Genomic DNA, 27,567 nt, shown 5'->3' on the forward strand with positions numbered 1-27,567 from the left:
CTTGCAAGAAGGTAAAAACACCAACTGTCCATTTCAGGGGAGAAAAAAAAAAAAAAAAAAAATCTTAAAACCTAGGACTAATGTGTGAATCTGAAAGAGTATTTTCCTGTAATAAAAGGCCCCTTTTTATGTGCATACCTGGCTTTATTAACAGGTTTCTAGGAAAGCTGTGAATATAAATTCAGTTAATGCTCTGGTCAAGATTTGTGTTTATTATGCCTGATAACATTTTTCCATAGATCACCTCCAGCAGCTCTTATGTCTGTCCTGGCCACTCAAGAACTCTTGCTAGAAAACATCCTGGAATGCATTCCGGTTGGAGAATTTGCAGTTATTCAGCCCCTGAGCGATGAGTTCTGCCTTGTTCTAGGATATCTTCTCACTTGGAAGTTAACATTAGCTTTCTTCAAAGCAGCTTCTTCTCAGGTATATTTTCAGAGTCTTTTCCTTTGAGCTCATTTTCTTAATGTGCTTATTTGGTTTGAATCTTGAAGTTTCATCCAGCCTTTTTATTCTTTTAATTATGTATCTTCCTACCTCTGTTTTTTGTGGAATTAGCGGAATTCTGAAAGCATCAATAGACTTAGATTTCTGCACTGCAGTAGTTAAGGATTGCAATATTAGAGTAATAAAGAATTAAGATGCATTAATAGATGATTCCTTCTGGCATTTTCAAACAAGCTTACTACATTTTTATCATTTTCTATTCAGTCAAAATGGTGGAGAGAACTAAGTCATTCTTCTAAACACTTGTTCTGAATCACAGTGTTGCTTTTCCTCCCTACAGTAACATACTTGTATTATTTACAGAGTAAGCTATATTTGTTAAGTCTCATCTGCATTTTGTGTGTGTGTTTGTTTTTTTAACACTCTCAGCTGCGAGTTCTCTACTCACAATACCTTAGAAGAACTAAAAGCTTGAATAAACTACTTTATCACTTGTTCAGGCTTATGCCTGAAAACCCTGTCTTTTCTGGGCCGACTTTAGAAGTTCCGAATAAGGACACAAAAACCTTCTTTACTGAAGAGCTTCATTTAGATGTCAAAGGTTAGTAAAAATTGTATTTTTGCATTTGAGAGAGTTTTGATATTGCTGAAGTTTAAATATGCTTTCCTGCTTAAAAATACATATTTAGAATATCTAACCTATAAAATAGATACACACACAGACAAATACGTATGTATGTTTAAAAATCTTTGGCTAACACTCCGCATTTGAAGCTTAACCAAAGTTGAAATGTTTATCAGAAAAATCAAGGAAAAAAAAAAACAAAACCAAAAACCAAACACAAAACAGAAAATGCTTAGATTATTCACTTAGGGCAGAAATAATACATTGCTGCTATCTGAATCGTGAATATATGCAAAGACTCCAAAATACTACAAATGTGTGATCTATTCTGGGACTTCTCCATTGCTTCTAGATATTTTTTTATGCTAAATAGAAGGGAAAAAATAGAAATTCCATTTTAATACATAAATAAAAACAAATTAAAAATATATTTTAATATATATTTTTGAAATGTCTGAGACATTAAATTATGTGATGTTTTTGTCACACTGTTCAGAAGAGTCAGTTAATCAACCATGAGAGAAGATACACTGTTTTTTTTAGTTGAGAAACATGAAAAAGAGAATTAGAAAGTTACTTCATTGAAACTGTTGTTTTATGTACCTGTATAGATGTACATAAAGATACTGAGTTTTCATGTCTTAATTTTTTGCTTGAACATCACTGTATGTTGCAGAACAATCTATCTGGATGACAGTAAGAAGGAATTACTAACATGACATCCTAAGAGAAGTATTTCCCTTATCTCTTAATGCTCTTCCGTAGAGCACTGCAAACCTCAAATGTGCTCCAAACGTCTTACTGTTTGTTCACTCCAAAGTGAGCATTTTTTCATTTCTAGAATATAAAATTGATTTCTGGTAGTCCACTTAGAGTTCATCTTGAAATTAATTCTCAAATTCATCTCGAATGAATTCCCAGTTGTGAAGTGTTAGTCTAAGAAACAAAGAAACCAGACTGATGGAGAAAGGCAGAGTCAAACAAGCACTTACAGTAGCAAATATAGAAGGAGCATGTACATGAAATTCCAATTACCACAGTTATGTTGGTATCAAAATTTTTGTATGTGGTGTGGAGGAACCAACTTTTGTGACTAACGCATTAGAGTATTTCAACATCCTTTCTTTCCCTCCCAGGGACAGGAGTCCTGTCATCCCAGATTCCGCACTTGGCCTGCTCTGTGTACCACATAACATTGAAAGACTTGCCAGCCATGGTCAGGCTTTGGTGGAATAGCTGTGAGAAACGTGTCTTCAATGTTGTAGATAAATTTACAAGCAAATATGTCAGCAGCGTGCTTTCTTCACAGGAAATATCTTCTGTTCAGACTAGCACGCAGTTATTTAATGGCATGACGGTTAGTAAGACTTTTTGTCCTTTTTTTGATTTACTTCAGCTTTTTGCAAGCATTTTAAGAAATGTTACTTCGCAGAACCAGACTACATTACAGTGTTTTATATGATTGCATTTTCGTTGTTCTAAATGACTGATGAAAACATAATTTAGCTTGCTTTCGATATATTAAGTTGATGTTTATTAATATTCTGTTTGGAAAAAAATAGAAAGGAATGGGTTTTATAATGTTGGAGAAGTTGAGGAGGTAAGTGGAAGATACTGCTGTCAATATACTACTTTTTGGCTTATTAAAAAATGTAATCAATCAGTAGATTGAAAAATGGCTGGTAATTTCTTTTTGGTTTGCCAATATATGAGTGGATATTTATTTTCTTTAAGAAAAGTGTTTTCCTGGTCTAAGAAAATTATTTAGTGTGTGTAGTAAAGTATTTATGGTTTTTTATATATATATATAAATATATATATATAAAAATATATATTATAGATTATATATAAATATATATATTATATATATAATATATATTTTATATATATATATATATATATAAGAAGACTAGAGATGGTGCATATCTCTCTGGAGTTTTTTAATATGTGCGTTTTTTTTCACAGGTAAAAGCTCGGTCTGCGGCACGGGAAGTCATTGCTACCTATTCAGTTGATGATATATTTATTGAACTTATAATACAGCTTCCATCAAATTACCCACTGGGATCCATAACAGTTGAGAGTGGAAAAAGGGTTGGCGTGGCTGTACAGCAATGGCGCAATTGGATGCTACAGTTAAGCACATATCTTACACATCAGGTGAGTTTAGAGAAAGCCCATAGTTTTGAAAACTTAAGAGTCCCAATAACAGAAAAATATTCCTAGTAATATAATATTATTTAGATCTGTATAATGGATGTCATCAGTAGATCTTAAAGGACTTGATAGAATTGGTCAGTCTTACCATCTGCTTCTCTCCAGATGCTGAAACAGAGAGGTAAAATTATCTGCCTAATAAGTCCTATTAAATCCATAGCCAAAGTTGAATATTTAGATCTCTTAAGACATGGGCCAGTGTTTACCCTATGTGGCAATGCCATCTCAACTATAATTTGAAAAACAAACAAACAAACCCCCCCCCAAAACCCCCAAACCCAGTACATTAAATTTTCTAAAAGATTGGGGGTTGCTGAAGTTGCATTATCTGTGGTTAGAACGAAACAGAACAGTGACTGAAAACTCTGAAATCCCCTTTTAAGTGCTTCTAAGTGCATTCTTGTCATTGTGATGAATGCTTGCATTTCTATAGATTAGACTGTCATCTCTATTTCATGTGTTGGCTTTATAAATTATTCACTGCATATATTCATATAATTTCAGATTATAAAGCTTTCAGGCTTTGTTTTCTTCATGTGCTTATGAATAACAGTAAGAATAATCTGAAGGAATTCTACAGTATTAACAGCTCTTTTCCCTCTGTTAGAATGGAAGTATTATGGAAGGCTTATCTTTGTGGAAAAATAATGTGGATAAACGTTTTGAGGGCGTTGAAGATTGCATGATCTGTTTTTCAGTCATTCACGGTTCCAACTATTCTCTTCCCAAAAAAGCTTGCAGAACATGCAAGAAAAAGTTTCATTCAGCTTGCTTGGTAAGTACCTAAACTAAATTTTTTTAAATAGGCAAAATATCCATTTATAGTTTGAACCAGGAACTTCTATTGTAATACCATCAATTCTCCATTATGTTGTTGGAGTACCTGGGATTAACTGAATTCGTAAATTATTTGTATGGATTTTGTACTAAGCTGTAAGGGTGTGTAATGAGAGAGGGGTTGCTACACTTCACAGATAACAACTGTCCATTTTGTGTTCACCAAGACGTAAGCCATTACATCTACATAGGGTGTAGCAACAGCATCTTGTTGTTATCAGCTCAGATATGGGAACAGAAAAGGTTAAATTTAAATTTATGCAGCATGCTCTTTAGTAAACTATGCTGATCTGGATAATTAACATCTAACTATATCCAAGTCATCATAGGCCTTGGTTGTATGGTTACAGAGTATACTGGAGCAGGTTGGCATCTGTGTGGCCATACAATGGAGGAATTATTGCTGCTTTAAAAACGCTTTTTATTCTAAAATGAGACTGGATGAGAATTCGTTTTCATCAGGTTTTTTAGAACAAAACTTTAGTATTGTGTGTGTGTGTGTGTAATATGTGTATATACATATGTATATATACGTGCATACATACACAAGTGGAAAGGTTTTGGTTTTTTTACTGTTTTTTTTTTTTTAAGTATAGTTAATGTTTTGACAGTTATATTCATTGGCAAATAATGGTTATTACTGGTGATAAACCAGTGTTTCTGATATTCAGCTTGCATTCATATATTAAACAGTTGTGTTTCTCTTTCAGTACAAATGGTTCACATCCAGCAACAAATCCACTTGTCCACTCTGTCGAGAGACATTTTTCTGAAATAAAACGGTCTTTCTTCTTTCTGTGAGCTCAGTAATAAATGAAGAGGACACAATAAACTGTATGTTGAAAGAAGCTAACTTGGAATAATGTCAGTTACTTTAAATTCTTGACTAGTGGGATATGACACACATTTACCTCTGGACTGTTTTTTGCAAGTTTGAAGATTCTTCTTTGATATAGAGAAATATATAAGAATAATTTATTTTAATTTGTATATTTTTAAGGTATTGAGATATGTTAAAAATTCAGAAATAATGCAGTTATGTCTGAAAAGTGGTGTTTAAGCCACAGCATAGTTGATTAAAACCTCTTATGTTAGGTATATTCTAACATGGTGTTATGCACTTAACCCAGATCATGCCTCTTAATACAACAGGTGAATTTAACATAGGTGGTATAAAGGCTTGATTTTTGATTATAGTGCGTTCATAATAGGTCCTCCTATGGGGAAAAAAGAATGTTGTTGCTGTTAGACATTAAGGCATGGAACTGGAGTGATAACCTTCTGTTAAAGCATAAAATTTAAACATAGCATGCTCTAAATTAACATGTTTATAAACTCAGCTTTCACCTTTAACAGTCTCATTTTTCCAAAAAACCTCAGCCATCCAGCACCCTAAAAATGTGAAAACTCGGAAGCCCAAGTAAGTAGAGAGAGTACAATCATTCCTGCATGACAACGAAAAACTCTCTTTATTGACAATTGGCTTTTAAAGAGAAGGCATACACACTGATCAATTCTTGTTTTCATTATTTCAGTTAATGTCTTCATTGGCTGGCAAATTAATTCTCACTGAATGTACACTGTACTTCCACCATCCCATAATAATGACTCTAAGTGAACATGACAGATGTATCAGAATTTAATATTGTTTTCAACTATACATTTTTTTCATGCTTTTTTTTTAACAGCAGTAGCAAACTAATATATTCTAACTTGGATGGTGTTTGTGGTGGATTTCTTTGAAAAGTCAATAAAAGGGGAGGAATAAATGACTTTTGTCAATCTCTGTAGTCTCTGGATTGCTGTCTCTTCCTCTGTGCGATAAACTTTCAGAAATTAATAGTATAAATTTTTAGATGCCAAGCTTATAGCATACTCAGTCGGCTGTACCTCAACAGCTGGTTTGTTTTTTTTAGATCCTGTATGTTTTCTCAAAGTTGGTCCCTTCTGAGGTGACACCTCTAGAAATGATTTTTAGCTGTTGATAACTTAAGTCTATATTTTTAACAGGTAACAAACACTGGGCTTCCAGAAGAGAAATTTCCTGACGTTTTTTGAGAGACAGCAAATGGAAAAGATTTAAAACTAGTATTGAAAAGGTCTAACTGAAAACAGTCTTAGTCTTCTAAGCTGGGGAATGGTGACTCTTAGGAGGTAAACTGCACACTTCCTGCTATCCAGTCCTTTTGTGTTTTCTTCAGGATGGCATAAGGAACAACTTTTATGCCAGACCACCTTAAGCTGATATTTGACCTGTATCAGTCAAGAGGAGCTTCTCACATTCCATAGTGGTAAAATACCTCAAGTGGTCTAGCTAGGTTTGCAGTCATCTGTTTCTGCAAACAGTACCCACCCTACGTGTTATTCTGCCTGTCCAAAACCTCCTTTTTTTCAGTCTCCTACAGAAGTTTTTTGGGTGGTCAGATCAAACGTGGAAGAACTTTTAATGTTTGTACAAGCTTAGTTCTGAACTAACTTACTTCTTTGTAAGTTTAGTTCTGAAGTCTTAAATGGAATAGTCTTTTCAGTGCCTCAGCATCCTACAAAAAAAAACCCTCGGACCTTAGTCCCCATGAAAGAGCTAGCTAATGGATCATCATAACATCACTTCAAGTTTCTGTTGATGCAAACCCTTAAAGGTCAGTTTCTTTGAAAGCATTCTCCCAGACAGGGCTAGTGGTGCTCCATACCTGAACAGTCTCCACCTTTGCACTGCACGTGAGCAAACACCTTCCTCATAGGACTGCGCCCACTGCACAGCACAGGTCTCGTAATGCCGCGGGGACAACGCTGTATCAGAACTTCTGTGGGCACTGGGAGGGGGATGAAGCTGCAGAGGGAAGCTCTTCATCAGGGTCTGGTGGTCAGGAAATAGCTTCCTTTCTTGGACAGTGATTTTGAGGGAGGACTTTTATTCTACTTCTCTACTGACAGCCTTCGTCCCAGCTCTCGAGATACACTTACTACATCTTTCTGTTCAGAAGTACACTGTTTCCTTACTATAGAAAGAAACTCAGTAATTGCACCTTAGACCTGTAAGAGGGCCTGATACTACATCAAAACGAGTAACACTGATTCCAAATATTCATTTAAATCCAGCATAGGTATAGACTAGCTATTAAAACAGGAGGAATTATATCAAGTACTTTATTTTAATAAGCCACAACGACAAATATACAAATACCTATTTATAGAGGAAAAAGTCTTAAATGCTTAAGTGCAAATGCAACAAGGTAGGGTATTTCACAGTTCACCCACAACTGTCCTGCGGATAGCCAGAGGACAGCTGTACCTCTGACAACAGATAATAGCTGGCTGGCATCCAGAATAAAAATAAATATGGAGTCTTGATCAGTTTCACTGCAGTAATCAGGAAGTGACGGTATACCTTAAGAGGGTGAAACTCTTGGTTTAAAAATCGATTTGACAACTTCAGTACTCTGTGCTCAACTTCCTGTATGCCTAGCGTCTGGAAGGTTAAGAGCAGTTATCAAGACTTCCTGAATTTGAGGATAGTAAGCATCTCTTGTCCTGCTTGCCTGGAAAGTACTCGCGTGCCTTCTAAGCCATGTTTCTTCATTGTTTCCAGAATTTCATCTGTAATTGAAAGTGCAGTGTTACAACCAAGTTTATACAGAAATCAGATAAGAGGCAGTGCTAAAGTATCTACCAAACAAAGATTATAAACCGTGTCACCTTACTCTTTCAGATGGTAATTTTTACGCAAAGTAGTCTTCACCAAGAACGAATAAAGTTCACAATTTACTAACTGAAGTTCTGTATTTTGGTATTATTAATAGCAATGAACAATTCAATTATGAAGCTAATTGGTAGAAGAAACTGAAATTCGTAGCACCTTCTCCCGAAAGCTGCCTAATCAGTCAGGCGTGAAAGAATAATCTTTCTTCTTGAAAGCACTTGGTAACATATAACATTAAGCATTAGACTGGAAGGAGCAAGTCTGAATCTTTTCTCTACACACGTCAAAATGAAAGACCTCACATTTCCAACTAAAGGCTTTTGCCTTTTGAGTGTACAATGCCATTCTCTTTCATGAAAAAGGGTTGGCCTGGCTTTGTTACTTAGTTCAGAGGATTTACAGTTGCCTTTCAGACTTGGAACTGAAGTCTTGCAGAGCTCCTGTGCTCAGGACCTACATATTACCATTTTCCAAACTAGCCTAGAGAGTTCTTAGTTTTGGTAAATTTGCTTATATTTTTGGTCTAGCTCACCATACGCTGGATGCACAAGGCACGAATTCAGAAAAAGGATTCCAAGGGGCATCAGGTTATGTAAAAGTCCCTCTATAGACGAGACACCCACAGAAACTTGAAAGATGAGAAGTACAAGAGTCCACAGAGATGCCGCAGTTCGTATGAAGCATGCAGATACGCTCTAGCTGTCTGTAGCATTTCTAAAAAATGAGCTAGAACACCTATATGAATTTCAATATGTGCTGTCAATCTTCAATTAGTTGCTATCACCACGTTAGATTCAACTGATGTTACGTGCTACTTCTTGCTTACTGAAGTCTGATAAGCTACAGAATATTGTTGTGATCAACATTTTGATTAATACAGTGTTAAATCTGGTTTGGCACATTTAAGGGTCCAAGGAAAGGGATCACCTGGATTATTTTCTTTAATTGTGACCAAGTAAAATAATCCTCCCGGTGCAAGTAGGTCTGGTACTAATGGAAAAACTCTATCCATTACTTCTCTGCCCTTTTTGCCACCAGCCCAGGATGCCTCTATTCCGTGGCTTGCCACCTAGGAAGAATGAAAGCAAAGATTGTCTTAATACAGAATGATAGAAATGTCAGTGGTACTTATAAGAGAAACATCACTGTAGTCTCTACCTTTAGGTGTCTGCCATTAGAAATCTGACAACTTTGATTCTGCAGATTAGTTTATGCAGCAAAATGACTTCCTGCACGACGATCATACTACTTCTGTTTCAAGTTCTATTCTTAAACTGAATTAAGAGAGCTACATTTTGTAACATGCTTTGTATGTATTTTCTCATAATGTTTTATGAGCTTGTTTGGCAAATGGAAGGTGGCCAGTAAACCCTTCAAGTGTTCCTGGGTCCAATTCTGAGAGTCAGAGTCTACGGAAGCAGAGGATATTTATTTTGCAGGGAACAAATGCATTTTCCACTGAAAGTCTTCTGTAAGAATACCTTAGCATGCCTAACAGAAGCCTTACATGGTTTATACTTGATGGAGAAACTTGGTATTAAGCAGCAGCAGCTAGCAATCCTTATTCCCGTGCAGTCTTTATAGGCAGCTCTAGTAAATCATTTTCACTAAAACAGTGCTGGTCCTGCAACATCCTTTACTATTTCAAAAAAAACCCTGCAGTTTTCATACCAGAGCTTACTTGATTTGCCATCTCTCCTCTGACAGTAGAAATACCATTTGTATTGTGTATTTCAAATTTTTCCTACCTCTTCAGAAGGTGTCACCACGTACGGTGGATTAAAAAGCAGTAGATCAACCTTCCCATTTAATCTTGGACACAGTCCTTTCACCTATAGATGATGATTCTTTTGTTATTTTTTTTTTTTGAAACGCAAAGAATGCAAACATTTTGTAAAGATACAGTTACATAGTGCTGGATATTCCAAGCATTTCAGCCTGACTCTGGAACACCAAACTTCACTTTCTATGTGCAAGAGAAGCATCAAGAAGAGGTACCTGTGCATAGCAGAACAATTTCAATAGTCTTAAGACTATTATGTATGGGTGGGATGTAGAAGAGCAAGAGACACATATGCAGACACAAACGCAGAACTTTATTCTTGCTCAGTTCAGAATTTAAGTTAGATATATAAGAGAATTTTGAATTTATCATCGGTTAATATGTTACCCAAAATGACCAGTCTGTGACAACTGCAGTTCAGTTCTCAAGTATGAGCAGTTCACCCATTTTAGATCACATTTATTGTTGCCTATGTATCTTCATCATCTTTTATAAACATATATATATTCAGAGTATTTAAAACAAATACCTTGCTAAAGAGATGAGAAACTTAAGCTTTTCTCCATATTAAATTTAGTAAGAAACCAAAAGTAACAACATACACAGTTCCTGATTAAATCAGAAAGAACTGAGAACCAAGAACTGCGTAGCACTAGAGGAAGGGCTATGGTAATGTCAGGTCACTGCAGAGTTCCTTGTGCAGCATTTTCCAAACTATAGCTACATAATTTATTTTTTAAATTAATTCAATTAATTTTTAAAGCTCAAATTTGAATTTAAGAGCTTGAGTGGTTTGTTTTTCCCTTCTTTCAGAAACACATTGCCATTTTGTTGTTTTCTTTTTTTCACCCGTGCTTATTAGGAGAATGTTTGTTCTAGACTTGATGGTTACTTTTCAGTATCTCTAATAAGTATTAAAAAATTACAAAAACTATAAAGAAGATATTATCATCTATCTTACCAAGTCAGTAATGACTGGCTGAAGGTGAACGTTGTTAAGCAGAGCTGTCTCCAGTGTACAGTAAGCTGCCACCGGGTTGATATCTGTACATCTAAAAGCAAAATATTACAAAGCGTAAGTTACTGGCTACTGTATCTGGAAGTTTAAACCTGTGAACCACGTGCTAATTTATGTACTCTCAATGAAAATATCCTTTCCAGCATCCTTTACTTTGCAAGTAAAGAGCAAAAAATAGCCAGTAAAATACACACAATGTATCAGCAGCTAAACCACTCAACACTACGCTGGCAGTTTTAATGACTGAAGGCTGAAGTATAGGACTTCCTTTTCAATGCTAGCTCTGCATAAATATATATGGATACAAGTCTCTCATAAAATCCAGTTACTGCCAACACCCAGGTAAGTAATGTTATGTCATCAGACCTCAGTAAGACTAGTCAGCAGCTAACATTTAGGATTCAACCCAGCGAACACAAGTGTAAGCTTCATAATTTGTCTAAGAAGTGGGAAAATGGAATTTAGTTGCACGACTACTTAATTGTTACAGAACCTGAAGTAAGTAGTTTAGGCTCTCTGCTTTGATTTCCGTATCCGTAGGATTGAGCCAATATTTCTTTGTGAAAAGAATAATTCTTAAAGTATGAAAATGAAAAGTATGTATGTGAGGGCTAAGTATTCTTTATTATTGCATGCAACAGCTGAAGTAAGTGCTGTTATACTTACATGTACAGTGCACTGGATCCGATAATGGAAGAAGCTAGAAATGTTGAAACCACACCAGATCCAGATCCTATTTCAAGGCAGATCTCCACTCTAAAGAGAGAAAACTCTAGATGACTTTTATTTGTAACATATAAGAGCACCTGCAACGGACGCAGAACTAGTCAAGGCAGTGTTACGAAACCTGCTGCCGAAGTGCCCTTCTCCCGAAGGGGCTGAAATACTTGCCGATCACAGGGCCCTCCAAGCCCGCGTTATGTCATCTGTTTCATAATGGCTACCAGGTCTGCTTGTGCCCATACAGACAATTCCTGGTCATCGGGAAGACTGGGAAACACGTATGTTTCCCCCATGCCTAACATTAAAGTTTCCATTAACTACACAGTGTCAACAGTACAGGCTACATTTCTGCAGCATTTATTACACACTTATTGCAGCAATATCGAACTCCAGCAGAAGTTAGGGAAGATCACCACGAAGCCACACAACGAAAGCAGGGCTCAAACGCAGAATACCTCAGGAGAGTTTCAGCTAGGTCTGGGCAAACAGCAGCGGCAGGCAATTTCAAAATAATCACGCCCAAGATTAACTCCTTGGGCGACTTCTACAGCGTTTGTGGCTCTGCTGACAGCTGCGGAGCTGACAGCCACTGGCGCTGGGCAGCGACCCAAGCAGCAGCTATGCAACTCCTGGAGCTTCTTCAGGGCCGAGAGGCGGGCGCGTTACCACATTCAGACGCCTGCTGCTGCCACCCAAGGGCGTGCCGGCCCTCCGCACAGCCGCTCGGGCCCTCGCCCTCCAACCTGCCGCCCTGCCGCCAACAGGCGGGGCCGAAGCCGCCCTGAGGAGAACGGCGGGCCCGGCACTGCCGCGCTCCCCTCAGCCCGCCCGCCCGCCCCAGGGGGCTGCTCCGGGGGGCACCGCCTCCCCCCGCCGCCCGCCAGGGCCTGAAACCCGCTTCGCAGCTCGGGGCCCTGCGCCCTCGGGACGAGCGGCCGCGGCGGGGCAGCTCCCCCCCTCCCCAGGCGGGGAACCCTTAGCGCCGCCCCCGCGGCCTCCGCCGCCGCGCCTACCGAGCCTCCCTGAGGCGGGCCGCGTCCCGCTCCAGCGCGTCCAGCAGCAGGAAGGTGTCCTCGGCCGGCTCGTACACGTCCCGGAAGGGCCCGTGCGGCCCCACGTGCCCGTACCGCGGGGTCGGGAGCGCGGGCGCCGCCATCCCCTCCCGCCGCCGGGGGCGCGTGCGCGGGCACGCCCCTCCGCCCCGGCCGGCGCGGCGGGCGAAGGGGGCGGGGCCACGGGCTCCGCGCGGCCGCGGGCAGGCGGGGGCGCGGCGGGGCACTCGCGCCGGCGACGCCGCCAATGGGAGGGCGCCGGCGTGGCCCCGCCCCTAGCGCGGGTCTAACGGCCGCTGGGCACGCGGCGCCCCCTGCGGCCTGGCTGTCAGTGAAGTTGCGGCGTTAGCTGCCGGTGAAAACAGCCGTTTTCGGTGAAATTCCAACGCCGGGTTTCATCGTGCTGGTTAATTCATCCACATTACAAATCTTCGCTTGTCAGGAAAGGTCGGGTTAGGTGAGCGTAGCGATCCCCACAGGAGGTGACCTGGCCGTCCCCCTTGATTTTTGAGCAGCTCATAGTTCATAAATGCAGCTAACTCATTTTGAAGCCAGGTTTATTCTGTTTATTTCTGTATCCACCGCAGGTCGGCTTTGCATAGGAATATAGGAAAACACAGAAAGGGAGTTCTTGCTTCTTGAGGGGCTCTCACCCTTTACCCTCTATTGCAAAGAACTGTGAAATGGATACTTTGTCCTGAAAGTTCATAGAACTTCATTCCACATACCCATGTGAGGAAAAAAAAAGATGCCATCAATATACTTAGTCCTTGCAGTAACAAGAAATTTGTTTGGATAAATTCTTAGAGAAAGGACTATGCCTGCACACTATGGACAAAAAAAAAGATCAGCAAACGCTGAATCTCCGTGACTCTTACAGCAGGGGACAATTCCATTCTCACTGCAGATGTGGTGACCGGTGTTACCTGACCCAAGTGCTGGACACCAGCTCACCAGCCAGGTATCTGGAAGACTGAGCTGAAAATTCAGTCTCAGTACAACCTGCCTTACAGCTGCCTTTAGCTGTGGCCCACCTTCGACGTTTCCAAGCAAAATCAACATGCTGCTCTTTAGCCTCAAAGCCAATGCCTTTTCAAGCAGCAAACAGGAATTACAGAGAATCATAATTAATATACCAAAAATACATGCAAATAATTATGATCAGCCAGTAGCAAGCAAGTGTCCTATATGTCCAGTCTTTTGGGGTTCAAAGATCCAAAGAGGAGATTTTAATTCAAGGATCACAGAAATGAAACCATCAAGCTTTATCTTTAAACAGTTTAGGTTCCTTGCTCCACTGTCTGGCATGTAAAGCAATTCTAGAAACTCAGAGGTTTAGAAAACTTCAGTTTCCAGAGTAAATTTATTCATGGACCTGATCTTGTACTAGTATTACCTTTAGTTTAAAAAGTTATTTTAATTTCTTCCCCCATATGAAATGTTGTCATAGCCCATCTCAACCTTCATTTCACCGACAAAATTAACCATTGTTGCCTCCTAATTTATGTCCTTATCGTGCTCTTTCCTGAACCTGTTCGGACAGCAGTTACTCTGTCTTTCAATGTGGTGTCTGCATACAGACTAAATGAGATCTTAGCCTGTGAGAAGATAGGAATGGTTTCCTTTACCGGAAATCCTGTGGCTGATGCAGAGTAGGATTATATCACTTTCGTGTCAAAATGGCGGGTTCCAACAGAGGTTAACAATGTCTGCTCTTCCTAAATTGCCTCCATCATCCGTGATCGGTTAGCAAGATAGGCTGCTTCAGGGGGCAGTAGGGAGCAGGAGCCTGGCTGGAGACAATACCTTTTTTTTAATGCAAAAGGGAACCCAGTAGATGTTCCTTCATTTCATCCATCTTCCCAATGATTTGCTTCTGTGCCAGAGGAACAAGTACTTGTAAAATATATTAAGCTTGCATGAAATTCCATTACTTTGGCAAAATGAAGTCATGTTAAGAGACAGAATTTTGCACCGTGTCCATATTAAGAAAATTAATTCTTTGGATATATATTTTTTTAATCTCTACAGGTGGTCGGGCTTTGGAGTGCAGTAGAAGAAATGACTTCACCATCTTCAGCTGTACTGGTTGTTATTTTTGGCTGTTTCATACTTCATGAAATCTAGTTAATTATTATTGGTTTTTTTAATACTTATAAGTCCTTCTGGGTGAATTTTATAAAACATTTATTTTTATTGCTTATATAACTACCTAAAATGTTTTTCTTGGTAGCCAACTCTACTGTTTTTGCCAAAACAGATTCTATTTCAATTTTGGGAAATTGTTGGAAAGATAGTATTCCTGTTTTCAGTGGTGCCTGTGCCATGTTATTAAACTAGGCTTTATGGAGATGAAAAATTGTTCTTGACAGGAATCATAACCATTTGTTTACAGTAACTAAGCTGTATGGCTCTATCCCATTTGGAATTCAGTGCCGTTCCTCTCATACAGCGATGCTTAACCCGTAACTTCCTAGCTGCCTGTCAGCCCTCTGAGGTCTCCACCGTAAACTCCTCAAACGTGTCATGGCTGTGTCTGGCCCTCTGCATCCCGGAAGAGATGTAGGCCTGTGCTGGACCCACGAATGCTCCTGTTTTGGTGCATCTGAGGAAGTGGAGCCACCAAGATCACTGCAAGGACAGAACTGCAAAGAGAGGTCTGGAAGAAATCTCTTTACCTATGTAGTCCCGCAGGCAACCACATCATATAATCTCTTTCTTAAACTGAGCAAGTATCTTCCTAAAAGTAGTGAGGCTTCTTGCCATCAATATTTCTAATGAAAAGCTATTTTAACACTTAGTGCTCTAATGATTAGGAACCTTGTAGTTCCCAGCCTAAACGTGGTGATGATAGGTTTTATACTCACTTCTTCTGGCAAGTATGTAAGCTTAAGCGGTTCTTTTCATAGTTTTTGCTTGATGGATTTGTAGACAAAGGAAGGCTCTCATCAGCCTTTGTGTTGCCTGACTAAGTAAGACGTGTTCTTAAAAGTTTCCTGTCATAAGACATTCTTTTCATTTCTCTTACCACTCTTTTAGACTTTCCGCGTATGGATTCAAGTCTGACTTCACCCTGAATGTGACTTGTATGAAATACTCCAGGTAACGCCTTACTGGTGCTTTGCAGAATTTACTGGCTTCATTATCTCTCCTGGAACTTTCCTGGTACATCCCAGGATCATGTTTGCATTTTCCTCACAAAAGTGGTTTTCTTACCATTTTGTGATCAGCTGTTTTTCCTCAGTTTTTCCTCAATGGTTTCCAAATAACTGAGTATAAAGTGAGAATTCTGTAGCTTTTTATTGTTTTTACTAGTCCACTTCTCATGCCTGCTGCTCATGTTCTGGTCATTTTGCCCTGCACGATGTCTCCTGACTTCATGTTGTCATCAGAGTGATGTCAAGGATATTGATAAAAGCACTAAGTAAAGCGAGCCCCAAGACTGATCTTTCAGGAAGTCGGCATTAGTGACTTACTTTTAACCTGATACTATTCCTTTTCAGTATGATGTATGACTCTCTAACTTTTATTCAGTTTCTTGTTCACCTCTTGTTTCCTTTGCCAATTCCATTAACTCCAGCTTAGTTCATACTTGTCCACATAACATCACATCAAAAGCTGCATGGGAGTCTCAGTAGATTCACTGTGCTTCATTTTTCTTCTTTAAAAATGGAGACAGACACTGCAGTAACGTAGCAAGAGGTACTGCCTTTGCCATCATGGCCAAGATCATCATCCGCCTGTTGTTTTTAATCGTTATCCCAGCTTAATAGTACAGAGGTCCTGCTGCTTTCCTTCTTGTCTTTTTGAACACACATGCAAAACTTTTTGCTCTGTGTTTTAATACCTTCATTAAGTCTATTTCCAATTGATTTTAACAATTCTTATTTTACATATTGTATTTTCTAACTTCTAAGACATAATGTTTTATGGATCAGTCTTTTTTTCTATTACTTTTTGATGCTCTGCATATTCATAATGTCTTGCTTGAGATGGTTATTTAACCAGTTAGGTTTGAAGCCTGTTCCTGCACGCGTTCATTCCCATGTTTCCACCTTTAACCACGATCAACTATTTTCATCCCCTTTTGACCTGAATTAAGACCTCTTTCACATTCACATCCTGAAATCCCTTCCATAGTTTGATTTATTTCATTCAATTTTTCTCTTAATTATCAAACCTTGTCATTTTAGAATAGTGAGTTATAGTTACAGACCTACTTTTGGTTATCCTTTGTTTAATTATATTAAATTATTCCATGATCAGTCATGTAAAGTTATTTTCCTTGACATCCTTGAAGTGACATACTTGTTACTTAGCAAAGTCAAAAGTAGTACCATCTTTTTACTGCTTCCCTGACTATTAAGTGAAGAACTATGCTACTGTTGATGTGAAGAACACTTGGAGGTTACTTATTTCTAGTCTTTGGATAAATAACTTATTTTTCCAGGTGTCACATTTCCCAATTACATTTCCCTTTCTAATCATATTACTGAGTTCCCTAACCATACCAAAAGCCAAGCCTTGGAGTTTATACTCCAATAAAATTTTTCGGCTCCCTGTTCTCCATAGATACTGTCGGATGAGTCTGCTGGTTTTTACACAGTGTTCTTCCTTTTGTATTTCTATGGTGAATAGATTGAATCTTTTTTCACTTCCTTGCTTCCGTACTGACTGATGAAAATTCTTGCCCTTACATCATGACATCATTGCTTCAATATATCATGGCATGCTAATACTTAATCACAGCTGTGGAGCTTTTAGACCTGCTAAGGAAAGGTCCAGGGATGACATATTAGAGAGTAAGAATGATGGATACTTCTTTATAGCCCTTCCTGAAAAGATCCCAGAGTGCATGCTAAATTTTACGAACCAGTTACAAACTGTTCTATTGAAGGAATTACATCACTCATCATTGAAATGCAGCTACCTCAGGGAGAAGGCAAGGAACTTTTTAATAGTGTACAAAAGTATTTCAACACTTCAGGAGAGAAAATGAATAATACCATAATCAACTGAGCAGAAAGAGAATATTTAGGTTAGTAGTCATATATAGTTGTTTTAGCTGGATGTAGGCCAGAAACCTAGGAAAAACCTACTGCTAATGCAAAAAAATGGAATTGGGATTTTTAAGTCACAAATGATCAAGTCCTTTTGTTTACGTTTACATCTTAACACACAACACCTCAAGCAGCAGAGTCATAGCAGAGCTTTCTTTTATAGCTGGGTTACCAACATTGCCTCCTTCAGTGGGGAGGAATGATGCCTGATTTCCCCAAGAACCTGCAACAATGTGCCTGCAGGCAGATTGCCTCCTTCAGCTATTTTCAGGGCATTTCTGCTTTTTCTTGCCATTTTGAACTGTTAGTTTTTAGAAGTAAATAAGGCTAAAAAAAGTTTCATTGCATTGGTTTCTGACAAACAAACTAGAAAGACAAGAGATTCCCTTACTTCCTGCCTGCCCATATACTGAAGAGAAGTCTCTATCATGGCTGCAGGTTTTGAGTGTGCTTTCTTATTTTGTCTCCAAAGACTTTGAATAGATAATTCAGAGAGAAAGAGAGAAAACAGGAAGATGATGTGCAGTCACAAGGCAATATTCCTTCTGGACAATTATAGAAGATCAGGAGTCCTTTTTAGAAAGGTTAAAAATAATGTATATTACTCTAATCACCGCATTAGTTTGTCAGCATCACTTGTGACAGTCTAAAATGTATTTGTATTCCTTGTACATTTTAGCTAGAACCATCACCTACAGGAAGATGTAAGGGGTTGATTTATAATCTCTTACAAATAGCAAAATTGCAGTGCAGTCAGGCTCGGTAGGATTATGGCAAGGAATTTACCAAAGAAATAGCTGTTTTGAATGTATGCATACATAATACAGAGACTTTTGTTGTTTTTTAATTACATTATTAATGAAATGTATGTATCTGCAGGGAGCAATGTGACACACGAGAAAAACACACTCTCTAGAAGGGCATTTCTCCCAAGGCTGGATACAATAGAAAAAAATCTTCTAGGATACGTGTTCAGCAAACACATTCTAAAAAGGATGAAAAATCTCTCCTGTTTCAGAACTCAGGCTGAACTGACATTTCCATTACATGAATAATGGATAATTTCTATATGTGCCAGTCCACTGGAACTGGAGTGAAACAGAACTTACTGAACAGCTAAGCAGAAGTGACTGAATAAATTAAAAAGTTATCCCAAGAGGGACATTTTTTCCTGCATCTCCTTAAGAAAGCTCTTTGGTTGTTAAATCTTTCTCTCCTCATTTGATAGAACATTAAAGTCTATAAGCTAGCCAGAGATAACACCTTTCTTTTTGGCTTAGGGAAGGTTGAACAAGGAAATCGAAGAATATGTGCTCAGTTTCCAGGATAAAAACAGGTTGACAAATGCCTCAAATTATCTAAAATAGTTCTGAAATTGTACAGGACTGTATAGAGAAGCAACAATGCTACAGTCAGTTGGTTATTTAAATTAGTCAGTATTAGAGAAAACTATAATAAATACCAATCTTTTGTCTTACCGTAGGCATCTGAGTAGGTATAAATACAGCAGATTAATTTTTTTTAAATTTAAAACTATTTTAACTTATTATAACTTTATTGACTTTAGCAGAGTCATAGCTACGCTAGTGTTCATAAACAGAAGACAGAAAAACTGGACAGAACAATTATAATTGCCTATATACATTTCAGAGTAAACTTGTTGTCACTCTTCAGAAAATTGATCACTGTCATGGAAAATCAGTGAAAATCTATTTAATAAATGCAACAGATGATAGCATAGCAATAGCTTAGGTTAGAATAGGAGAGAAAATAAAATTGGAAATGTTATAATGCTATTACATATGTTGGTGTTGACGTATATAAGCACACATGTATTTATAATGGCATTATATAAAAATGGTATTGTATATATGTAATATATGTTACCTGATGATGCATATATATTTTTATATACATATATAACCATATTTATTGTGTATTGGTTTTGTAAAGAAGCACATAAATGGGTGATGGAAAGCTGTTGAAGCCAGGGGAAGACTCTGACTTTCTGGAGAATAGATTAGATGCTAGAGAAGGGAAGAGTAAGAATAAAATGTGACTGAAGCTCTTAAAGCAGTGAATGCTGAAAACTAGATTGTATGAACTGAAGAAGCTGAAACTTTAAGTGAATTCTCAGGAACCTATAAAACTTAAAGGCAAGAAATATATTTTTTTCACAGTATATAATTAAGTAATAGAATTAATTGTCAAAATATGTAAATGAAGCCAACAGTTTGAAGCAATTTATTTAAGGAACAGGCAATAAAAGACACTAACCCTTTTGCTTCAAATAAAAAGCAGCTGCCCACAAATGGGCATTTAGAGTAAGATTTATTAAATGGCCAGGTTATTCAAACATTGTGCACTTAGTTTTAATTCTGATGGGGTTACTCTACATTAAGAGTGACTGCTGAGAGTTGTTAGTAGAAAAAATGTCATTTTCTGTTGACTCGCTGAAGGAGGTTACACCAGGAGTACCAGGAGAAACTCACTAAACAAAGTGATTCAGTTTGAACTGGGTCGTCTTTAAGGACTGTTCGCTAAGAACAACCAAACATCATGAGAAAGTTTGAGCTGATTTTTTTTTATCTTACAATTTCTATTAAAAGGCCTCCAGTTATAGGATCAAAGAGTCACTCAGGTGGGAAGGGGCTTCGGGAGGTCTTTTGTCCAACCCCCTGCCCAAAGCAGGGCCGTTGCTGGGATGAGACAAGGCGGCTCAGGGCTTGCTCAGGCAGGTCTTGAAAGCTCCGAAGATGGAGCCTGCCGAACCTCACTGGTTCCACTGCCTGACTGTCCTCAGGGCGAGAATCTTTTTCTTTATATCCAGCCTGAACCTCTCTTGTTTCAACTTGTGTCCATTGCTTCTTGTCCTTCCACCAGAGAACTGGTCTTCCCGGTTGTCATCTGAAAACTTGCTTGGGAGTCCTTTATTATCCAACATGCTTGTAAAAATGCCAGGGAAACACCCACCCACCTGTAGAAGATTTTGTGTACCGTGTTCTGGCTGACACTGCCAATACTGGTTACACTGACGTCGATACTCGATTAGGCAGGCTGTGGTTCTTGCATTTCTAAATGTTATCTCTCTCTTTCTCTTTTTGTTTGGATATATTGTGAATATTTTGGCAGCATCTTCTTGTCTGTACTATTTCCCGGACAATTTTAATGTGTTCATATAGTCAGTAAAGTGTGACTATTAAGAAACTAAACAAATCTGCATGCAATTATGTTTTTTGTGGCAGTTTTCCCTGTGTGTATTTTACTATGAAAATCTAATAAAGAGATATTAAAATGGATTTTCATTTCAAAACAACCTTGAAATGTCTTTCATAATGACATTTGATATGCCATTACAGTCATGCTTCAAAAGCGGGGGGGTTAGGCAGCTGTCTACCAAAACACTGGATGTTGATGTAGCAAGCTTAGTAGGTACTGGATAGAATATGTCATCAGACACCTCAGAGGAAAGATTTTCTTGAGGGTTATATACATAAAGCATCTTGACAGACTTAGGAAAAAGACACTAATGTTATGCAAAATATATGCTGTCTATAGCTGTATATATTGCAGATGATTGATGAGTATACATTGTAAAAGTTCAGGACATAGGTATTCACGTAAGGCTTTTTTAGTAGAATCATTTCTGAAATCATACATTGTTCAGTCAAAAAAAGAATAGCAAAATTTGGCCCATAATGAAGGACTTACTTACTTTGTCACAGTACAAGACAGTCAAGATAAGACTGCCACCAAAACAGTCTAACTTAATGCAAAGGACTACAGATGGGAGTCCACGTTTGCTATGGCTTTCCATAGCAACAAACATTTGCTAGCACTTAGTAAATAAGGAAGCGATCCTGTATTACATGGGTTATGCAGGTTTTCAAATAACTTTACATCAAGACTTTTCTTTAAATATATTTCTTAGTTTTTTTAAGGAAAAGCAGAAGGAGAAGATACAAAAAAGCATGACTGAAAGAAGAAACTGACTATATTGTGGGAAGGAGCCTGAAGACTAGCTTCTTTCTGGCTGAGTTTTAGCCTGATCTGCAATCAGAATGTGAGATTTGGGGAACATTTTTTTTTTTTTTTTGGCTTGTAAGGCTACATAATGTAACATTTTCATTGGACTACGCTCAAATTGAGTCTTTGTCCAGCAACAACAACCTCCTTAAGCTGTCCGTTTTTCATATGCACACCTGTTAATATATTTTAAAGGAAATACTAAAAATACGTTACAAGTAGAGACGTAGCATATGTCAGTAAGAATAAATGAGGTGATTTAGAATTGTATTAAAATCTTCAGGGTGCCTGGTTGGTGAGCCATGCTCTAAAGCGTTGCAGATTGACCTCAGCTGGAAACAGGGTATAGCCTAGCAAGTAAAATTGCTGCAATGGATCCTTGTCACTCCTGCTCTCTTTGTGTAGCACATTACACTCTCACTTTGGTCTCTTAGGTGTGGAGCTAAAGTTTGTAAGAAATGTTGGAAAATATTTTGTGATCTGTGGTAAGTTGCGTCAAACATAGTCAAAGCTCTGTAGATCTGCGTCCATTGCACAGCTGCATGCAAACTTGGAGGACGGAACTCAGAGATCCATTTGGTCCCTTTTAGCAGCAAATCCCCAGCTGGGAGCAAAGAGGGAAATAAAAGAGTGAAGATTTAAAGCTGCAAAGGCCGAGAAGTTGAGGAGGAACTCATAGGGACAAATTTCCTAGCAAGAAAAACGTGATAAAACAAAAGGCAAGGTGTGTCCACCTTGACACAAAGAAAATGTTACTTGTTTTAGAAAGATCGACATATTTCTTGTATTGTATAAGCTAAATTGCAATTTGTTTTCCTTTTGCTGAGTCTGTACGTGTTTTCTTCCACTGTCACCTGTATCAATGGTAAATTGGAATGTGCCAGAAGAGTTGGGGGACATCTGATCTCCTGGGGCACCTTTGGTGCCTAGCCACAAGGACTGGCAGCACCTGTTTTTTTGGAGACTTATTTCAGGAAAGCGTGGGGGGGATCTGCCCTCATGAAGCATGCCGCTGAGCTGATGGCTGGGTCCTTCCTAATCAGGGAGAATCTAAAGTCTTTTAAGCCCAGCACGTGTGTACTGACACAGAAATAGGATGAATAGCTACAGCAAGGATTAATTGGCAGTGTTAATTTAAATACTAGATGACCATAAATGCAAATGTGAATATCAGTTAGATATCACAATTGCCATTTTATTTGCCTTCTAAAGGGAGTACTGCTTTCTAAAGGGAGTAAATGCTCCCTAAATTCTAGACACCCTCTAGTTATCCATAATACTCTCACTTTACGAACAACAGTTTTTTGAAACATCACTTTCAAAACTCTAGTAACTTGAACAGATGTTCAGTCAAACAATATTTTATAAGAGATGTCAGTAAGCTCTAGGACATAAAATTTGGGATGGAAATCAAGACTTGTAAATAGATACATAAACAAGGCCACTAGTTAATAGGTCCACAGCAATTGCACATGGAAGAAAAATGTTATAAATCCTTTCTGCCTGTCATAGTCCAGTACATACGTTAAAGAAAGCAAAACTAATCAAACACTGAAAGGTGGGCTGGTGGTCTGATTAGCTAATGTAATTCTCCCAAATAAAATTATTTTTTTAAAAATACATTAGATGTTACAATTGAACCTATCAAATAAAAATTCATATGACCATGTTTTTTTCATTTCCAGCTTAAAATAACAATACTGACCTTGGCACGAGGTAAATTCTTGAGATTAATGACCAGCTCGGGTTAATGATCCTTGGCTGTGCTGCTGACCTTCATCTCCTCCCAGCCGGTCATTAATCCTCAGGAAATGTACTGCACCTTGGTTGTTATTACTTACATCGCCCACATAGAAACCTCAGGAGCTGTGGCAAATATGTAAGTGGTGCTTTGCATTGAGAACTCTTACAACAGAAAACAAAGCACAAACAGCTTGGAAACCTCAAAAAATCAGAAAGGCAAATCATAAGACTTTGATCAAAGTATTAGTAACAGCCTTCATTGTGCACTGTTCTCTCTCTATGAGTCTTGGAGCGATTATTGAAGAATATTACAGAATACAAAAAATGTAGCGTTTGGCATTGACTATCTGGTTCAGGCATTTCTGAAACAGCTATCAACTTTGGATTTAAATGCCAAATACAATATTTTGCCTTGATGTAATTCTTCAAAGTGTCGTTCATTCTCCTTTCACTGGAAATGGTGCAAATCAGAACAATGCCATTATGAAGGTATAAAATCCGTGGGGAGGTTTTTGCTCATCAATTATTTTTCCCTACCCACCTGTCACATAGTTAACTCTCGCACTTAGCTACAGCTTATAGATGGAGGTTACGAGGCAGAGAGAAGATGTGATTTGCCTAAGATCTTACACATAGCCACGTATGGAGTTATAATTAGAAGATGAGATTTTTCTAGTTAATGCTGATGTTAGTGCTCATTCCTGAAGACCATTTTTCCTTCTCCATCTGTGCTAAGGATGTGATGTTTATACACTTGATGACGGTGTATAAACCGGAGTTGCCTTTCCTTGCACTGAGAACTTCATCAGTTCCAGATATAGAAGCAAACAGGAAGAAAAATATGTGATGTGATACTCTTTTCTACCGCTGTTTGAACTGGCAGTTCTGGAAAAACAAAGAAACAACACAAAACCCGTGACTGAAATCAGACATAAATACTTCATGGTGTCAAAGGTCTTACTGTTAAATTTGGATCTAACTAAACTTCCTTTTCCCTCCAAAAATGAACAAACAAGAAACCAGGAGTTTGAGTAGAAAGGCAGCCTAGAATACTTTAGCCGTGTAAGTTAACGTCTGTAGCATTTATTTAAGCAGACACTTTTCTTTGCAAATTAATGGCTTTAAAGGCCAAAGAGGCTAATTATTATAGTGCAGACCACCCTCCTGTAGAACAGAAGCTATATAACCTCCAACAGGGTGTATGGGACATCCTTTATAAAAGTACCCATTTGATTTGCAGACCAGCTCCTGCCCCGCGTGTGGTCCTTGGGCAGAAGCACAGCACACAGCAGCGCGCCCTCAGGAGGGGCGTGGGAACGAAGTGGGTCATTTCTCGGATGAAACTCGGCGCCGGCAGTGTACAAAGTGCATGAGTTTACACCTTTCTTTGCAGAAGTCCAGCTCGGTGTCTTGGGCACACATGAGCGGGCCGAAGGCCCTGCAAGCACAGCGTGGGTGAGGCCAGGGCGCTGCTCCCACGGGGCTGCCCCCATGGTGGTGGCAAAGCCCGCTCTGCCCTGCCCTGGGATACGCTGGGGGAAAGAGAACAGGTAACAGGCCCTAGCCTGCATTCCTCCTCTCGAAACCCATCACGAATAGATAGCCGCATGCAACACCTCTTATTTAATGATAAATTTGAAATTTATCCTGCTGCTAATGTCACAATAAGATGTCATACCTGGGCAAGGTGCTTATTCTCCATCCGTCCGTGAGCATCTCCAGCACTCCATAGCAGGAGGAGTGGTAAAAAACAAATTCCCCCGTCATCAGCAGGCTGAATAATGTCAGCCCGGCTCCGCACCATGCTAGTAGCAGTCAGAGGCCAGGCTCGGCATGGTTTGCCTCACTGTGGAGCCCCTGTTCCACCTGGGATGCTGGCGAGCTCCCTGCAGGTCTTCTGAAGCTGGCCGCTCTTCACTCAGAAGCAATGGGACACCCATGAGAACAGGGAAAAAAAAAAAACCAAACAAACCCCCAGAACCCCATTGTGTTCTTAACCCTTAGTCATTACTGGCATGTTTGTAAATGGTTTTGCTAAGGAGACAAGGTCTTATTTAATTTAAAATTGAATAGCATCCTCCATCTTCTTCCATTCTTTGTGACTTTCTCATTTCAGTTTTCTACCAACTTAGGCCCTACATTGCTTACCAGCAGTGTTCTGGCTGAGAAAAATGGCATGAGAAGCTGTGGAATTGCTGTATTTTAACCCACTAGGAAGATAACCAGTGAAAGATGTAAGGCATTTTTTTTCCCATAAACAATTAATCACAATGTCTTCCCAGCATTCCCAGGTCTGCCAGTCTGAGAGGCAAAAAACCCCAGGAACAGAAATAAAACAGCTACTAAATGTTCCATTTCCAGTGTAATTTCTGGCTCTGTGCAGACGCGGACAGAGCAAGCAAAGGAGTGGTTTTCCCAAGAGAAGAAAAAACATCAAAACGCATTTACTTTATAAGGACTGTTGTTATGGCAAAAGCACTTTTTAATGAGAAGGGAGAAGAGTCATCTTTCTTCACACACTATATATAACTTTATAAACCCTGCCTTTGAACTACTTTCATGCAACATAAGCTGCATCCAAAAGTCCGTGAAACTCTTTAAAAAGCTAACAACATTTTATTGAAAGTTTCCCTACTACATTTTCATAATACAAAAGTACAAACAATGTGACTTTTCATAGAATCATCATAGAATCATAGAATTTTCTCTAGGTCTAATAGGATTTTACTGAGATAAAATGAGAAGAAGCTCAGATGTTAGTCAAAAGTCTAGTTTTAGTGCAAACGTAGTATCTTGCAACGGAGGGGAAGAAGGAAGAGAATGGGTCAGGAACCAACAGGGATTTTATCTTTTGAAGCCCCATGGTCTGATGAGGTAAAGATAGAAATCTTCAGTCAGCAGCAAGATGTTCAGAAAAACAGCTGAATTCAGCTAAGGACTTGTTTTCTGGGGACAGCGGTGGATGCTGGAGGTGGCAGTTGGTTGCCATAACGAGGGACAAGAGGCTGAAGATGTGCAGGGATCAGCCAACCTGGCTGCTGGGAAAAGAAGAAGAGTGAGTGGATGAATAATGAAGGAAGGAATAGGCACTCTCCGTCTCAAATAACCAGCAACACCGTTTTAATGTACCGAGCAGCTTGATGTATTTCTTGGATTACCATCTAAGATGCAGATTTTTACTTATTTTCAGGGAGACTGAAAGAACTTAATAAGAAAATGTGCAAGTAACAGAACTTCATTGTTTTCGCCAATCCATAACATGAACTGAAATGGTTTTTTCTCCATATCTCTTTTGACCTTATGACACTTCACTAACATGAAGCTTATCTGAAAATTCTTTTTTTCAAATACTTTTTTCTAATGTCACACTGACATTGGAATATGAGCGATATTTTTAGAAATGTCAGCAATACAGGTAATAAACATCAATGATTTAATTAAAAGTAAAAAATTATGCATGGCTCACCACTCTTTCAGCCCTTTTCCAGCTCTGTCTCAGTATCCCATACCTGAAGCAAACATCATCATATTATTGATTAACAGCAGCTAGCTTGAAAAGACTTCTAGAAATGGAGAGCTATTCAGACAAACAGACAATGAAATATACAGTTTTGGTATCTCAACAGGGATTTTTTTCTTTCCACCTGGCAGAAAAGGAATATATTAAGAAAGAACTCAGGTTACTAAATATAAATGACTTGCGTACATTTAGTACCGACAGAAGTAGCTTAGTGCCAACTGAGATTTTCCAAAGCCCCTGCAAATCCTTGCTTAAAGGATTGTTATGCATAATTATGTATTAATGGCAGCAATTTGATGATTTTCATTTAGAAACACGTTGAAGGAAGAAGATGCAGAAGACGGAATAACTGTCTTTTTAATGGATTAACAAGGGGATTGAATTAAAATTGCCTAGGCGAATTTAAGTTTTATATTCCTTAACTTTTGAATGCCTCACTTTACAACCATCATTTTATTTTAGTGTAGTTAAAATGTGTAATGCGCATGTAAAGGAAGAAGAAGAAGATGCACTAAATCAATATACTCTAAAATCACCAAAAACCTGCCATAAAAGTAATGGATATCTTGGCAATAAAAGCAGTTTGTCTGGAGATCTTCATGTTGATATTTTTCTTCATTGTTAATGGTAACGTTTAACAGTCCCTGACAGCCTGCTCCAAACAGTACAGATAAGTTTCATACTATCATCTTGCTTCACATGTTCTGCTGTGAGGAATTCACAGAAAGAGAAAATAAAAGTATCATAGGAAACAAGATTCAAAGGAATAAAAGAGAATCTCACCTGACATTTGTGCGTTAAGGCTGCATCTACGCT

The 27,567-nt window shown here is 38.7% G+C and overlaps 2 protein-coding genes across 6 annotated transcripts in view; one reads left to right on the forward strand and one right to left on the reverse strand.

Moving 5' to 3' along the window:
- The window catches only part of LTN1 (listerin E3 ubiquitin protein ligase 1), a 31,909-nt gene extending 25,700 nt beyond the window's left edge, over positions 1-6,209 (forward strand). Inside the window, exons 25-31 of one of the 4 annotated variants that reach the window (XM_082304829.1) lie at positions 240-426; positions 877-1,048; positions 2,209-2,429; positions 3,038-3,232; positions 3,988-4,064; positions 4,837-4,960; positions 6,137-6,209. In XM_082304829.1, the coding sequence (XP_082160955.1) occupies positions 240-426; positions 877-1,048; positions 2,209-2,429; positions 3,038-3,232; positions 3,988-4,064; positions 4,837-4,927 (943 nt within the window). In that variant the 3' untranslated portion in view covers positions 4,928-4,960; positions 6,137-6,209. Of the gene's footprint in view, positions 1-239; positions 427-876; positions 1,049-2,208; positions 2,430-3,037; positions 3,233-3,793; positions 3,859-3,896; positions 4,065-4,836; positions 5,437-6,136 lie in introns of those variants that run through there. The other 3 variants (XM_082304827.1, XM_082304828.1, XM_082304830.1) reach the window with 3 other exon arrangements.
- A 1,046-nt stretch (positions 6,210-7,255) lies between these two features.
- On the reverse strand, positions 7,256-12,537 carry HEMK2 (HemK methyltransferase 2, ETF1 glutamine and histone H4 lysine). Of its 2 annotated transcripts, XM_082304831.1 has the most exons (6): positions 12,364-12,537; positions 11,294-11,383; positions 10,571-10,661; positions 9,575-9,658; positions 8,754-8,895; positions 7,256-7,723 (listed from the first exon to the last, which is right to left on the reverse strand). In XM_082304831.1, exons 1-6 carry the CDS (start codon positions 12,504-12,506, stop codon positions 7,617-7,619), a joined length of 657 nt encoding a protein of 218 aa, XP_082160957.1. In that variant the 5' UTR covers positions 12,507-12,537; the 3' UTR covers positions 7,256-7,616. The 2 variants fall into 2 exon arrangements, with proteins under 2 accessions (XP_082160957.1, XP_082160958.1); XM_082304832.1 differs by lacking the exon at positions 9,575-9,658.
- Between the last annotated feature and the right edge of the window lie 15,030 nt (positions 12,538-27,567).

The sequence above is a fragment of the Platalea leucorodia genome, assembly GCF_965183815.1.
Source record: "Platalea leucorodia genome assembly, chromosome: 2".
Taxonomy (NCBI): Eukaryota; Metazoa; Chordata; class Aves; order Pelecaniformes; family Threskiornithidae; genus Platalea; species Platalea leucorodia.